The 14,456-nt window shown below is 40.8% G+C and overlaps 1 protein-coding gene across 1 annotated transcript in view; it reads left to right on the top strand.

Moving 5' to 3' along the window:
- The window catches only part of LOC144603522 (structural maintenance of chromosomes protein 1B-like), a 55,690-nt gene that overhangs the window by 17,733 nt on the left and 23,501 nt on the right, over positions 1–14,456 (top strand). The window contains exons 9-16 of the mRNA XM_078416829.1: positions 1,853–2,060; positions 3,630–3,815; positions 7,856–8,035; positions 8,904–9,050; positions 9,181–9,318; positions 10,133–10,249; positions 11,953–12,059; positions 12,209–12,350. Coding sequence (XP_078272955.1) covers positions 1,853–2,060; positions 3,630–3,815; positions 7,856–8,035; positions 8,904–9,050; positions 9,181–9,318; positions 10,133–10,249; positions 11,953–12,059; positions 12,209–12,350 — 1,225 coding nt within the window. The remainder of the gene's footprint in view (positions 1–1,852; positions 2,061–3,629; positions 3,816–7,855; positions 8,036–8,903; positions 9,051–9,180; positions 9,319–10,132; positions 10,250–11,952; positions 12,060–12,208; positions 12,351–14,456) is intronic.

Raw genomic sequence — 14,456 nt, 5'->3', positions numbered from 1 at the left:
CTATCCTTAAGAGCTCTATCCAGCTCTCTCTTGAAAGCATCCAACGAACTGGCCTCCACTGCCTTCTGAGGCAGAGAATTCCACACCTTCACCACTCTCTGACTGAAAAAGTTCTTCCTCATCTCCGTTCTAAATGGCCTACCCCTTATTCTTAAACTGTGGCCCCTTGTTCTGGACTCCCCCAACATTGGGAACATGTTTCCTGCCTCTAATGTGTCCAATCCCCTAATTATCTTATACGTTTCAATAAGATCCCCCCTCATCCTTCTAAATTCCAGTGTATACAAGCCTAATTGCTCCAGCCTTTCAACATACGACAGTCCCGCCATTCCGGGAATCAACCTAGTGAACCTACGCTGCACGCCCTCAATAGCAAGAATATCCTTCCTCAAATTTGGAGACCAAAACTGCACTGAACTGCACTGCACAAAATTGATCTTTCAATTAGTTGTTCAGCTTCAGAAGAAAAGTATGGAATTCTCTGATAAACACAACAAATAGCAGAAGGGAAATTATCCGATAATTTGATGTTAAATTATCACACAATGTGAAGGCAGGCCAGAAATGGTGGACGGAGGAGGGGTGAAGGATGATAGGTAGGTCATCCAGTTGGGAGACGGGCTGGTGGATGATAGATGTAGGCACAGAAAAGGAGAAGCTGATGGGGCCAGTTGAGGAGAAGGGTGGGATGGTAGAGACAGCTGCTGGAGGGTGATAAGCAAGAACACTGTCTACCAGTGCTAGGATCGGGGAAGTAAAGAAGGTAATGGAAACCAGAACTAATTGGAGAGGGAGAGGGAAGACTAGGTGAACTGTGCGTAGAGACAGTGGAACCAAGAGAGGGATGAAAATAGCAGGTGAAGAGTTGAAAGGGGTATGGAAGAGGGGATAAAAATGGGAGGACTGGTGGAGGGTAGGAAATGTTATAGAGAAAGTGGAGGTAGTGAAAATTCCCAGAGGGAAGGCTACCTAAAATTGGAAAATTCAATATTCATGCTATTGGGTTGTAGATCACTCATGCAGAATGTGAGGTGGTCCTCTAATTTGTGTTGGTCCTTACCGTGGCAGTGGAGAAGGCAGAGGATGGAGAAGGGAATCGGGAATTGGAACTTGGGATAGCCGCTACGGATACAGGCTAGGTGCTCTGCAAAATGGTTGGCCAGTAGAGGAGGCTATATCGGGAGCATTGATAAGCTGCTCATGAATCTTTGCCTCACCTGGAATGGCTTTGTAGGTTCCTGGATGGTGGAGGAGGAGGAGGCATAAGTACAAGTGTTGCACTTACTGCGGTTGCAGGGCATGGCGTCAGGAGGGGTGGGTTGGTGAGGAGGGATGAACGAACCAGGGAGGGTAAAAGGCCCAAAGGAGGTGCCCAAGAGGAAGAAAACGTTTGAGATCTGAGAAGACGTCATTGATGGGGCATCTGGACACCTTGCCGAAGAACTTCGTATGGAGGCAGGGGCGATGAAAATAAAAAGCTCAAAATCATAAACAGGCCGTGAGCCCGTTGAGGTATAAGGGCAGAGTTACATGAGGCAATGACTAACATGAGTACGTCTTCTGAGACCGGGACCTTTTATTGGAGCTGGAAAAGTGAGAAAACAAATGTTTTAAATTTGCAGGGTAGTTGGGAATTGAGAGACACATGGAATGACTGATAAGGTACATACCCAGTTGCCAAAGTAACAATTCAATTGTCTGTTTAAAAAAATGTTTTTAGTGTGTTTGTCTACATTGAAGGGGATGATTTTTCCAATTTGCAATTTCTATAGTAGAATAGAATAATGGGGAATATGTTTGCACTTTCAAGCATTTTATACCAGCATCCAAATGTAAATGTTTTCAAAACTAGAGCTTCTCTGGTTGAGCAGAAACAACGGGAAGAAGACTTGACTAATGAAATACAGAATGCAAAGCAACGTATTAGTGAAGTCAGTGAAAAACTAAATGAGGTAGCTGGTGAGCTACAGAATGCTGGGATTGCTCACCATGAAGGATATCGCCAGCAGAGGAAAGCTGAGATACTTGAGAGTTTTAAGCGTTTGTATCCAGATTCTGTGGTAAGTGTCATCACAAACAAATGATCTCCACTAAAATATTACAAATTAAATTAAATATTATGTTGGGCCTGTGATTTGGTGGGGTTGTTATATTGATAAGAATGAGATTGTATCCCTCAATTGTGACTGTTCAATCTTATTGACTCCATCACAAAGTTTGCTTTCAATTATTTGCATAGTTATTGGAACCTTTTGGCATTTTGGTACCAGATCTTATTAGACTTTGTAATGTGTACAGGGCCTGTCCCAGTTACGGGATTTTTAAGGTGACTGTCAAAGTCGTAGCAGATCGCTGAAATTTTCGTTTACCCTACGACAATGACCACGACAATGCCGAGTCAGGTCGATACAAGTTACTTTTTTTGTAAAACTAGCACCTGGCTAAGAGATTACACCGTCTTCGGACACATCGCAAAATTCCTATGCTTACCTGACCGTCAAACTGTCGCCTCCAATCTACCTGTCAAATGTCCTGATGGTAAATAAATTGGTTAAACAAAACTATCTTCTGGTATCTTCAAACGCCTTTTCTTAATTGAATATTACGTGCTTCTAAATGCATCTGCGACAACCTAGCAAACCTGGGGACAGCATGCGACAGCGCCCGCAATAAGCTACGATACCTGGCGGCAAGTCAGCTGTTGCCGAGAATTTTCAATCTGGGAATTTTTTCTGCTACGCGCCGAGATCCGCTACGATTCATTGAAGACTCCTCACGATCATGCCTGCGACACCCTGGCGAACGTTCGGCGACAGCCTAGTCGTCGGCAGTCGCCTTAAAATCACCTAAGTGGGACAGGCCCTTAACAGTCCAGCGTGTTCTGCCTAAGTTAGCCTACATCTCGAAAAGAAAATATTTTGGCTCCAGATGTGGGAAGATCAGTTATTGCAGCATAATTTTGGAGATTTTTGTATGTATAAATTTCCATAAAAAGGCCTTGTATCTAATTTCATGCTGCTGTCTTTATGTGGAGTGAGTGGCAGCCACAGCTCTTTCACAGGAAAATGGACCTTGCAAAGCAGTACCGTGACTGTGTAATTCTGCCCAATTTTCAGCCTTTCTATTAAATAACCACCCCGATTGGGTCTTGGAATTTCAGACTCACTGGATACATTTGGGAAGAAGTAATATTACTGGTGTCTAATTGATATGTGAAGAAAAGAAAAGGTTTCTTGCCACTCAGTGGTGTGATATCCTGCTTTTACATGAGTCATCAATATAATCTATGGATCATACATAAAATGCTGAAAATTACAGAAGTAACTCTTGAGCATGCATTGCATATTATTGGAAGCAATTTTCCATATTCGAGAAAAGATTTGAATCAGTGAAATTACTTTGGCATAAGTGGCAACTTAATTTTCAGAAACCAAATTAGGTTTTTAGGTAAAGATAGATTGAAAAATCTCGATAAGAGCTACTTGGGTTCCAATGTAAGTGATAAAGAGGTCAACAAACTAACAGACCGTAGCCATTAAACTACCAAAATCTCTGATCACTTAAAATCTCAAAATAAATCAGATTGGGTGGAGAGTAATAAACACTTTTTTTTATTCATTGCTCCACAGTACGGAAAACTTGTAGATCTCTGTCATCCTATCCACAAAAGGTACCAGCTAGCTGTCACCAAAGTCTTTGGAAGATACGTTAATGCCATTGTGGTTGCTACTGAGAAAACGGCTAGGGATTGTATTCGGTATTTGAAAGAGGAACGAGCTGAGCCAGAGACTTTCTTAGCTCTAGATTATCTTGAAGTAAGTTTAAAAACACCACATGTTGCACAAATATAATGATTCCTGATTTGCATCCTCTACTGCCCTGTTTTATTTATTTCAGGAAGTACAGAGCAGTAAGTTGGGATCTAAAATTGCTATTATTCTTTAATCCAAAGGTTGTTAGCTACTTCAAATAAAAGCAGAAAAAAACAAAATACAAACCAGCATTATGCAACTTCAATGTTCCTTTGATCTTTTATTTCCGTTGTCAAAAAGTTCCCATTCATTCACTAATGTCCCATTCACCTTGTTTACAGCTTATCCATGCAGATACTCTGATTTACCCTATCAGTGACATCCTCCCTGCAGCTTCACAAACTTCTTTTCTCTCCTTCCTGGTTCTAATGGTCTTCAACCTGAAACATCCACTCTTTTTCTCTTCCCACAAATGCAGCTTGACCTGCTAAGTACTTACAGCATTTTCCGTTTTTATGTTAGATTTTCAACATTTGCATTTTATTTTTAGGTTTTTGAATTTTTATTGCTAACATTCGGCACATCCACAGTAAACAAGTGAGAACTTGGTAATTTAGTGCATTTTGAAATAATGTGATCAACCCAGTTACTACCTTGATCCACACAGACATTAAACCCATTCACTGCACAAAATAATAAAAATTAGTGTTCTTTAAGAGAATCTCTAGAAATTCATCTGAAACCAACAAAAGATTTATATGTAACATTTTGGACTGCCCCATAAGCATAATTTGATCTTTCTGTGTCTTGTTGCTGATCCTTTAACCCTAATTAATCTCTTTTAATTCCCTTGCAAGGGGTGACATAGAATCAGGAGATGTAGAATGAGTATGGATAGAAATGAGGAATTGTAAGGGTAAAAAGACCCTAATGGGAGTTACCTACAGGCCCCCAAACAGTAGCCTCGACATAGGGTGCAAGTTCAATCAGGAGCTAAAATTGGCATGTCGCAAATGTAATGCTACGGTGGTTATGGGAAATTTCAACATGCAGGTAGACTGGGAAAATCAGGTTGGTAATGGACCCCAGCAAAAAAGAGAGTTTGTGGAGTGTCTCCGAGATGGATTCTTAGAACAGCTTGTACTGGAGCCTACTAGGGAGAAGGCAATTCTGGATTTAGTGTTGTGTAATGAACCTGATCTGATAAGGGGAATCAAGGTAAAAGAGCCATTAGGATGCAGTGATCACAATATGATAAGTTTTACTCTACAAATTGAGAGGGAGAATGGAAAATCGGAAGTGTCAGTATTACAGTATAGCAAAGGGGATTACAGAGGCAGGAGCTGGCCAGATTTGACTGGAAGAAGCCCCTAGCAGGGATGACGGTGGAACAGCAATGGCAGGTATTCTTGGGAATAATGCAGAAGTTGCAGGATCAATTTATCCCAAAGAGGAGGAAAGATTCCAAGGGGAGTAAGAGGCACCTGTGGCTGACAAGAGCAGTCAAGAACAGCATAAAAATAAAAGAGAAGAAGTACAACAAAGCAAAGAAGAGTGGGAAGCCAGAGGATTAGGACTCTTTTAAAGAGCAACAGAAGATGACTAAGAAGGCAATACGGGGAGAAAAGATGAGGTACGAGGGTAAACTAGCCAATAATATAAACGAGGATAGTAAAAGCTTTTTTAGGTATGTAAAGAGGAAAAAAATAGTCAAGGCAAATGTGGGTTCCTTGAAGACAGAAGTGGGGGAATTTATTATGGGGAACAAGGAAATGGCAGACGGGTTGAACCGGTACTTTGGATCTGTCTTCACTATGGAAGATACAAGCAATCTCCCAGATGTTCTAGTGGCCAGAGATCCTAGGGTGACGGAGGAACTGAAGGAAATCCACATTAGGCAGGAAATGGTGTTGGGTAGACTGATGGGACTGAAGGCTGATAAATCCCCAGGGCCTGATGGTCTGCATCCCAGAATACTTAAGGAGGTGGCGCTAGAAATTGTGGACGCATTGGTGATCATTTTCCAATGTTCTATAGATTCAGGATCAGTTCCTGTGGATTGGAGAGTAGCTAATGTTATCCCACTTTTTAAGAAAGGAGGGAGAGAGAAAACGGGAAATTATAGACCAGTTACTCTGACATCAGTGGTGGGGAAGATGCTGGAGTCAATTATAAAAAACGAAATTGCGGAACATTTGGATAGTAGTAACAAGATTGTTCCGAGTCAGCATGGATTTACGAAGGGGAAATCATGCTTGACCAATCTTCTGGAATTCTTTGAGGATGAAACTAGGAAAATTGACGGGAGAGCCGGTGGATGTGGTGTACCTTGATTTTCAGAAAGCCTTTGACAAGGTTCCACATAGGAGATTAGTGGGCAAAATTAGAGCACATGGTATTGGAGGTAGGGTACTGACATGGATAGAACATTGGTTGACAGACAGAAAGCAAAGAATGGGGATAAATGGGTCCCTTTCAGAATGGCAGGCAGTAACCAGTGGGGTACCGCAAGGCTCGGTGCTGGGACCGCAGCTATTTACAATATACATTAATGACTTGGATGAAGGGATTAAAAGTACCATTAGCAAATTTGCAGATGATACAAAGCTGGGTGGTAGTGTGAACTGTGATGAAGATGCTATGAGGTTGCAGGGTGACTTGGACAGGTTGTGTGAGTGGGCGGATGCATGGCAGATGCAGTTTAATGTGGATATGTGTGAGGTTATCCACTTTGGTGGTAAGAATAGGAAGGCAGAGTATTATCTGAATGGTGTCCAGTTAGGAAAAGGGGACGTACAACGAGATCTGGGTGTCCTAGTGCATCAGTCACTGAAAGGAAGCATGCAGGTACAGCAGGCAGTGTAGAAAGCCAATGGAATGTTGGCCTTCATAACAAGAGGAGTTGAGTATAGGAGCAAAGAGATCCTTCTGCAGTTGTACAGGCCCCTAGTGAGACCGCACCTGGAGTACTGTGTGCAGTTTTGGTCTCCAAATTTGAGAAAGGATATTCTTGCTATTGAGGGCGTGCAGCGTAGGTTTACTAGGTTAATTCCCGGAATGGCGGGACTGTCCTATGTTGAAAGACTGGAGCGACTAGGCTTGTATACACTGGAATTTAGAAGGATGAGAGGAGATCTTATCGAAACGTATAAGATTATTAAGGGGTTGGACACGTTAGAGGCCAATGTTCCCAATGTTGGGGGAGTCCAGAACAAGGGGCCACAGTTTAGGAATAAGGGGTAGGCCATTTAGAACTGGGATGAGGAAAAACTTTTTCACTCAGAGAGTTGTGAATCTGGAATTCTGTGCCTCAGAAGGCAGTGGAGGCCAATTCTCTGAATGCATTCAAGAGATAGCTAGATAGAGCTCTTAAAGATAGCGGAGTCAGGGGGCATGGGGAGAAGGCAGGAACGGGGTACTGATTGAGAATGATCAGCCATGATCACATTGAATGGCGGTGCTGGCTCGAAGGGCCGAATGGCCTCCTCCTGCACCTATTGTCTATTGTCTTTCCACATTCCCACCACAGATCAGCTCTTCCTGCAGCATGCTGTCCAACACAGCCAATTGGATGTCCCCCCCCCCCCCTCACCCCAATTTCCAAACAGACTGCTCATCGCTTCTTAGATGCTGAGGCCTGATTTTAAAAGATTGATCTCTCCCAGATGATAGGCCTTAATCAATTTGCCCAGAGGCTGTACTACCGACATTAAAGATGGAAATCACCTCCTGAACATTAAAAACATTAAAGACACAAAATCCTTGAATAACTTGGTGGATTAGGCAGCATCTCTGGAAAAAATGGATGTGTGACATTCGGGTCGGGGCCCTTTAGACCTGAACTGTCACCTTCTTCCCGACCGGAAACGTCACCTATCCATTTCTCCAGAAATACTGCCTAATCTGCTGAGTTACTTCTGCATTTTTTGGCTATCTTTGGTATAAATCAGCATTTGCAGTTCTTTTTTTATTATAACCAGAACACTACAATTGTGCTGGTTGTTACTACATTTATATAGGTGGTTCCATTGGAAGAACTTCCCTTGTACAAAAAAGTAAATGAAAAACATTAGTCAGTTTAACTTCTTTAAAAAAAATTGCAGATAAAACCAATCAATGAACAGTTGCGTGAAATTAAAGGAGCCAAAATGATGATTGATGTGATTCAGTGTGTATCACCGCAGTTGAAGAAAGTGGTACAGTTTGTTTGTGGCAATGGACTAGTTTGTGAAAACCTGAACGAAGCCAGAATAATTGCATTCGATGGACCAGAAAGACTGAAGGTACAAAAATAAATTGCATGTATAAAATTTGCAAATTATATATGCCCTGGATTAGTAATCAGATATAATATTGAGGAAGGATATTCTTGCTATTGAGGGCGTGCAGCGTAGGTTCACTAGGTTAATTCCCGGAATGGCGGGACTGTCGTATGTTGAAAGGCTGGAGCAATTAGGCTTGTATACACTGGAATATAGAAGGATGAGGGGGGATCTTATTGAAACATATAAGATAATTAGGGGATTGGACACATTAGAGGCAGGAAACATGTTCCCAATGTTGGGGGAGTCCAGAACAAGGGGCCACAGTTTAAGAATAAGGGGTAGGCCATTTAGAACGGAGATGAGGAAGAACTTTTTCAGTCAGAGTGGTGAAGGTGTGGAATTCTCTGCCTCAGAAGGCAGTGGAGGCCAGTTCGTTGGATGCTTTCAAGAGAGAGCTGGATAGAGCTCTTAAGGATAGCGGAGTGAGGGGGTATGGGGAGAAGGCAGGAACGGGGTACTGATTGAGAGTGATCAGCCATGATTGCATTGAATGGCGGTGCTGGCTCGAAGGGCTGAATGGCCTACTCCTGCACCTATTGTCTATTGTCTATTATCATAGCATTGCATTATGGAGTTTTTTTCCCTGTGCTTACACACTTCATCAAGGGACTACCTTTAAAATATGTTTGATGCTCTTTTGAACATTTTAACGGTTAACTTTAAAACAGATTGCTTAGATTTGTGTAGAGTGACTGAATCGAGGGTGACAGTGGAACTAACAACATAAACACAGTAGGTTAAGTAGTTGGTCTCAACAAATTTTTCATACCAGTGAGTTTACCTGTCATTTCAAAGCAAGTCTATATTCACTCTTTCTATAATGCAGACTGTGACATTGGATGGAACACTCTTCCTGAAGTCTGGTGTTATCTCTGGGGGCTCCAGTGATCTAAAGTTTAAAGCCAGGTGCTGGGATGAGAAAGGGATCAGCCAGCTGAGAGAAATGAAGGATAAGCTAAAAAATGAGCTCCGGGTGAGTTACATCATTGTTAAAGTTGCATTTTATGTACGAACGATTAGCTATCATGAACACAATGAAAAAGAGATTCATGACAAAGACAGTGGTTCAGAAAGTTGATGTGGTTGTCACTCTCAACTTATAGGACCTGCTAAAAATAAACAGGAAAGAAGCCGAATTAAGGCAGTTGCAGGCTCAAGCCAAGGGTACAGAGACCCGGATGAGATATTCCTTGAGTGACCTGGAGCAAACTAAGAAGAAGCATTTGACTAATCGTCATATGGTAAGGATACATTAAAATTATAGAATAATTATAGATGAGGAAAGCTTGCCAAAGCAGGAAGATCTGAAAATCCCATCCTCTCTTCATTTACTTATTTCTGAAATATTGTAGAATTTTTCTCTCTATGATATATAGGATTATAATAATAATAATAATGCATTACATTTATATAGCGCTTTTCAAACACTTAAAGACGCTTTACAGGGATTACTAGAACATAGAGAAGTGAATAAATAGATAAATAAGTAAACGTACAGAAAAAGGAGACAGAAGGTGAGGTGACGGTCAGTGGTTGAAGGCAGTGCTGAACAGGTGAGACTTCAGTGATGTTTTGAATGTGGTGAGTGAGGAGGAGTCTCTGACGGTTTGGGGTAGTGAGTTCCATAGTTCCATATATCACCCATTTACCATTCTGAGCAAAAATAAAATCACCTCATATTGGACTAAAATTATTGCCCAATTAATGCAACACTGGTATTCTTGCTGTTTGATTGCAGACTGCAAGAATTATCTTTCTGGCTCATTTGCCGTTTTCGAGCAATCTCACGGTTTGTTTTCAACAAGTACAGCCAGAACTGGCACAAAATATTTTAGTGTAAAATAGTTTTGAAGTATGGAATATAAACATGCATTCATTCTATGCAGATTGACCCAGGCCATTTTCAAGCATATTGAAGATTTAAGCAATTTGGCCATTTTTTAAAAACGCATATATTGTTACTGAATTTTCATGTCAAAAATATCAACTGCTTACTGTCATAAAATGAAAACATACCTATCCTAAATAACCAAATATCTGGATTTTTTTTTTTAGGAAAAGTCAAAACTAGAAAGTACATTGGCTAATTTGAAGTCCAATTTGGCAGTTTTGAGATCAAATCTTGAGGGCCGTGAGATGAAAATGCAGGAAATGCAGTCCCAAACGAATGATGTAAGAACACAATAGATGCTACCAGATTATCTCGTTTATTTAAGTATGCATTTTATGTTACAGGACTAATAGAAGGATCTGTAATATGCAAAGTGAAAAGAACTCCAAAATATAAACTATAGAATGTTAGTATTTGAGGAATTGTGGGAAGATTAAGTGGCGCTCTAAGGAAATTAATAATATTTATGGTTAAATTATTAGTTAATTTAAATTTGCCAGTATTTGCAAATGAAATATAAATGTCAAAAATAAAATAAATAATGATTTGTTCGTACATATGCTTCTGATCAATTACCTCTGAAATATTTATTCTGATCGCTATAAAGTTTGACAAAGTTTTTTACTGTTTTTAAATATCCAATACCTTCATTTTGGGATTTTTGCCTTGAACCATATGTCGGCCATATGTCCGATTCCTAATTATCGTCTTCTGTGCTCCATTTTACAAGTGTGTGTAAGGACAAAAAAAACCTGATTTGTGGTATCCTGTATAACTGAATATCCTACTGAGATTCTGGGTGTAGGCTCTAACGTTAGAATTGGCAATTTGGATCAATACCCAATAATAAGAGAGACGTTATAAACCGGCAGGCAATAATCTGGCTGATAATGTTAAATCAAATTCTTTACCTTCAGTCTGAATAATCACACGTGATACTGGATTAGCACATCAGATTTATTCCACCATGGGGTTCTTCCCGAGAAGATCTCCAGACACAACACTAGTGTCTGAAGAGACCTCAACTCAGGGGAGGGGAAGAACAACTTCTCCATGATTGTTTACTTTTTTATACAGAAAAAGAGAGGTGTGACAAAAAGAAATCAAGGACCAATTACACATCTAATACAAGGACCAATTACACATCTAATACAATTCCCATGGTTACAGAGAAGACAAAATCATTGATACAGGTCACATGCTCAGAAACCAAACCATTAATATAAGTCACATGTTTTTAGAGAAACGCATCAATTTACCTAGAGTGGATTCAAAACTTTTCCTACTTTCACACGCACCCAAATAAGGAGTTGTTACTAAGAAAGAAACTTTCTTATCTCTATAGACGAGCAATCTCGTAGCTGCATGACCTTGCTTTACTGTTTCAATACACAGCACTCGCAGTCAGACAGAGTAGAGGGACAATAGCCCATCTCTTCTGTACACTCCTTATCGTTCGTAAAGGGACAAACACATTCTGTTCCCAAGGATAACATTTCTGCCACAAGCATCCATCTTACTGCTTTCCACTAAAATAAGCATTCATTTTATATTAGCTAAAACAACAAAAGAAACCATCTCTACTACAGCAAAATATAATATCTCTAATTGACTATATCAGCTAATAGCATAGATTCTCAATGAAGGGTTACAATCTGAAACTTCACTTATCAATGTCCTCCAGAGATGCTGCCTGACCCGCTGACTTACTCCAGTACTTGTGATTTTTTATATTTGTAAACCAGCATGTGGAGTTCCTTGTGTCTGCAGACAATAATCTTACTCTGTTAAAAGTTGCATCAGATTTTAATTTCCATTGAGATATTGGCTAAAGGAATTAGATGGGTACAGTATGACTAGCAAGTCTATGTCAGCTGGTTTGTCCCTTGCACCAAAGTAGAAAAAAATCCTTATCATTGCATGTCTTTAGGAAAAGATTAAAGGGAAAATCTTATTCAGATGACTAATAACTTCTGTACAATAGGTTGAAGATAGAGTGTTTGAAGATTTCTGCATCAAGATAGGTGTAGCAAATATCCGTGAATATGAGGACGAACATGTGAAGCAATTAGAAGAAATTGCTCAGAAAAGGTCTGACTAATTTTCATCTATAAAATGTGTACATTTTACAATACCAATAATCAGTCTCTGGTTTATTTTGGAAGCCAATAATCTTGCATAGGGCAGATTAATGCTTAAGTTTTTAAACTAGATTGAAAACATCCTTGACTATTTTGCAGGTCTGAATTTGAGAACCAAAAAACACGGTTGGCAATTCAGCTAGACTACTTGTCTGATCAGATTAAAGAGGATATCAAAAAAATTCATAAATGGAAGGAAGCTATTGAAAACGACGAGAAAGAAATAGTGAAGTTAAAGAAGGTAATGAACAGCTAATTTATTCAGAAACTACAATGAAAGTATATTCATGAACTTTTTGACTATTTGATGTACATCATTACTTGAGTTAAAATCTGTTTTGAGGAATTATTTCGTTTCCTACATTTATTGTAATCCCAGTATATTATGTAGCCCATCAGAAATTGTAATTGTTTTTCCATTAATTGAGGCACAATTTTACTTCCTTAGTTTACACAAAGCAATGGATTATATTTCTATTTTGCTATGTTAACAATTATAAGATCGGTTTTTTTTGTTGTATTTGTACTAACTTTTGTACATATTGTTAGTATGTTAGGACAGTTTGGAAGAAATGGCATTTTAATTGTAGGCGTGTATTGCAAGATTTACAAAATAGTGCTGGCTTATTGTTGACTGCACTGTATTTGCTTCAGCATATGCTAGTCGATTGATTAATTGCAAGATTAACCTGCTTCTGGGCTTTAACCTTGGTCACTAACAAAAGGATAAATATTTTAAATAATTTAAACAAATAATACTGTTAAATCGAGGGGACAAGATAGTTTTGTTTATTTTGTAATCCTTTTGAGATGAGGAAGAACTTTTTCAGTCAGAGAGTGGTGAAGGTGTGGAATTCTCTGCCTCAGAAGGCAGTGGAGGCCAGTTCATTGGATGCTTTCAAGAGAGAGCTGGATAGAGCTCTTAAGGATAGCGGAGTGAGGGGGTATGGGGAGAAGGCAGGAACGGGGTACTGATTGGGAGTGATCAGCCATGATCGCATTGAATGGCGGTGCTGGCTCGAAGGGCTGAATGGCCTACTCCTGCACCTATTGTCTATTGTATTAGCCAAGCTAACTGAAACTCTCTAAATGCTGAGATCGTATCACAAACATGTAGAAATAGCAGAATAGAGTTGGGGTAATCTCAAGCTTTTGTGTTCAAGCAGTTTTTGTTCAGGCAGTACAGTATCTTAATTAATTAATTTGTTATGCAGTTCAAAATATTTTGCATTTACGACGACTGATTTGCCGTAGCTTTGCCCATTTACAAGTTTGGTTAATGTAATTGTTTCAGTAATACATGGAAGTCAAAATAAAATCTATGTGGAAGAACAGAAAAGGAGTGAATGTAGCATTGAGTTTGTTAATTGAAGATGTACATTACAATTTCAAACCCAAGTTTGGAGACCCATGAGGGTGATGATGTTGTCGCAAGGGAAACAAAACCCAGGAAGGGAGCATGGTTGAAGTGGTTACGGTAAGGACAGAAGAGTGAGAAGTTTGAGAGAGAAAAGCAAAACCAATGAAGAATATCTGAATAGGATTGAACATGGACAATTTAGTGGCATTAGTGAAACTCACAATCAATGAAAAGAAGAGAAATTCAAATGAAAGTTGAGAAGGAAAGGGTGGATTCTTAAAGAAAACAAAGGTATTAATTAAATAGGGATAGATTGGGAAATGCTGATGTGCAAGCTCTTTTACCCGCGGGCCACATCCGACCCGCCAAGAGATTTTATCCGGCCCGCTGCAAGCTCTTCGGCAGTGGGGACTGGAGGCAGAAGCTGCCGGCAAAGGTTTGCCGGAGAGCAGATTGCCATCGACCCAGAGCCGGGACAAGGCGAGAGATCGCATTGCCCCCTCGCAAACAAACTCAAGGAAACTTCCCTCCTCGCTCCCGCTCAACCTGCGGGGGGGGGGAGGGAGAGAGAGAGAGAGAGGGGGGGGGGGGAAGAGAGACTGGGGTGGAGAGAGAGGAGGGGGGGGGAAGAGAGAGGGGGGTGGAGAGAGAGAGGGGAGAGAGAGAGAGAGAGAGAGGGAGTAGCGGGTGAGCGCGGGGAGGGGGAGGGTGTCAGCGGGTGCTGCTCCCTCTCTCCCTCCCTCCCTCTCTCCCAGAGCCAGTGAGATCTGCGCTGCTCCTCCACTCTCTTCCCTGGCCCCGGCCCCCTCGAACGCAGCGAAATACGAACAAACACAAGTGCAGCTTCCCTCCTCGCCGCCGCCGCTCACCCCGGGATGTGGGGCTTCTGAACAACACTACAGTTGTGCTTGTTCGTATTTCGCTGCGTTAGAGGGAGACGGGGCCGGGGAAGAGAGTGGAGCAGCGGCGCAGATCTCGGTGGTGCTG

The sequence above is a fragment of the Rhinoraja longicauda genome, chromosome 20, assembly GCF_053455715.1.
Source record: "Rhinoraja longicauda isolate Sanriku21f chromosome 20, sRhiLon1.1, whole genome shotgun sequence".
Lineage (NCBI taxonomy): Eukaryota > Metazoa > Chordata > Chondrichthyes > Rajiformes > Arhynchobatidae > Rhinoraja > Rhinoraja longicauda.
Note: the sequence above shows the minus strand (reverse complement) of the source record. Positions and strands in the feature narration are given on the sequence as shown.